Source organism: Daktulosphaira vitifoliae, unplaced genomic scaffold (genome assembly GCF_025091365.1).
Source record: "Daktulosphaira vitifoliae isolate Bord-2020 unplaced genomic scaffold, ASM2509136v1 Scaffold_2293, whole genome shotgun sequence".
Taxonomy (NCBI): domain Eukaryota; kingdom Metazoa; phylum Arthropoda; class Insecta; order Hemiptera; family Phylloxeridae; genus Daktulosphaira; species Daktulosphaira vitifoliae.
In genome coordinates, this window is record NW_026101853.1 from 1 (window position 1) to 1,417 (window position 1,417).

The 1,417-nt window shown below is 31.1% G+C and overlaps 1 protein-coding gene across 1 annotated transcript; it reads right to left on the bottom strand.

Moving 5' to 3' along the window:
- Positions 1–722: 722 nt before the first annotated feature.
- Positions 723–1,232, bottom strand: LOC126909930 (uncharacterized). Its single transcript, XM_050692336.1, has one exon. The coding sequence runs from the start codon at positions 1,230–1,232 to the stop codon at positions 723–725; it is 510 nt and encodes a 169-aa protein (XP_050548293.1).
- Between the last annotated feature and the right edge of the window lie 185 nt (positions 1,233–1,417).

A 1,417-nucleotide genomic window follows, 5' to 3' on the forward strand; every position in this document is an offset into this window, starting at 1 on the left:
ATATGCTTAATTTATGATATCCCAACAATTTTTGCAATATATCAAATGATCTCTGGTTAATACAAAAGTGAAGTTGTAATGAATTTTGTTTGGTGGTTTTTAGTTATTAAAAACGGTTAGAAAGCATATCATGACGATTGCATGTTTGTATCAGCTACTCCAGTTTATTATACACGAAATTGCGTACCGGGGACCGGATAGTCGTTGCTTTTTAGTTTTATAGTCACGAGGCCAATCGCAGAGCACTCCAGCACATCCGCTTGCATAATGACTTTTTTGTTAAATTGACAGCAGCAAAACTAAATGGGGCTCGAAATACGTATCCCATGTGGAATGTCCATATTAGGTTCATTATTTTCTTTTCCGTAACAATAATTAGCCTCAAACTATAAACTTATTGTTCCTCTATAAACAGCAAAACACATGATAAAACGCAAAAATAATTTTGATTTTGAAAAATTTTGTTGATTTAAACAAAATTTATATTTACTACATCTATCATTCATATACAACGCATTTGATACAAATAGGAAAATAATAATAGTACATCACTAATAAAAAATCGATTTTTACATATATTTCGCTTAAAAGTTTTGTGTTTCAACGACATCAACTGCAAAATAACTTAAATTTTTATATCATTATCTAGTTATAAACTTCTCTAAAATACGGATACAACTTTATGATGAAAATACCACTCCATTAATTACTGAAAAATCTTACTAATTCCTAACTCTAGGTTTAGACAACATTTGGGTTCTCTTCGTCAATTTATATTTTAATGATTTAGGATTCACTTGAGTTGGATTTTCTTTTACTTCGTCCTTTTTCTCCTCTCGTGGCTGACTTTTTGCCAGTTCTTTAAGTCTATCGGAAGCGTTATGTCGCAAAGCTGCGCGTCGCACCTGGAATGGTTTAAAATCTATGTCCATTTTAGTCTGTGAATTAACTTTTCTTGGTTGATATAGCCTTATAGCCCATGGAGGTGTTATCAATTTTTGTCGATTTATATTCTTAGACTCGGTGTTTTTTTTTTTCAGTAATCTATGAGGTGGCAACTTAGAAAGTCGGTTAGATATTTCTATCATTTTAGCCTTACTTTCTATTTGTTCACGAAAAAATGGCAAAAATGGCCGAAACACTTTTTTTGGTTTAGCTGCTCTCTTGAGCCATTTTACCCGCTCCAATAAATTAGCTGTCGTTGGTCGCCGTGGTTTATCAGACCTATACATAATTCATACATAGATATTGATTATAATTTGATTTTCTACCGTTATTATTTCCCTTAAAGTTTAGAAATTGAAACATATATGTACACATGTACAATTTTCTAAAAATTCGTTGACTTCCCAGCAATATAAAATGCATATATATTTTTTAGTATAATTATAATGTCATATAATTAGGAATTTCCATT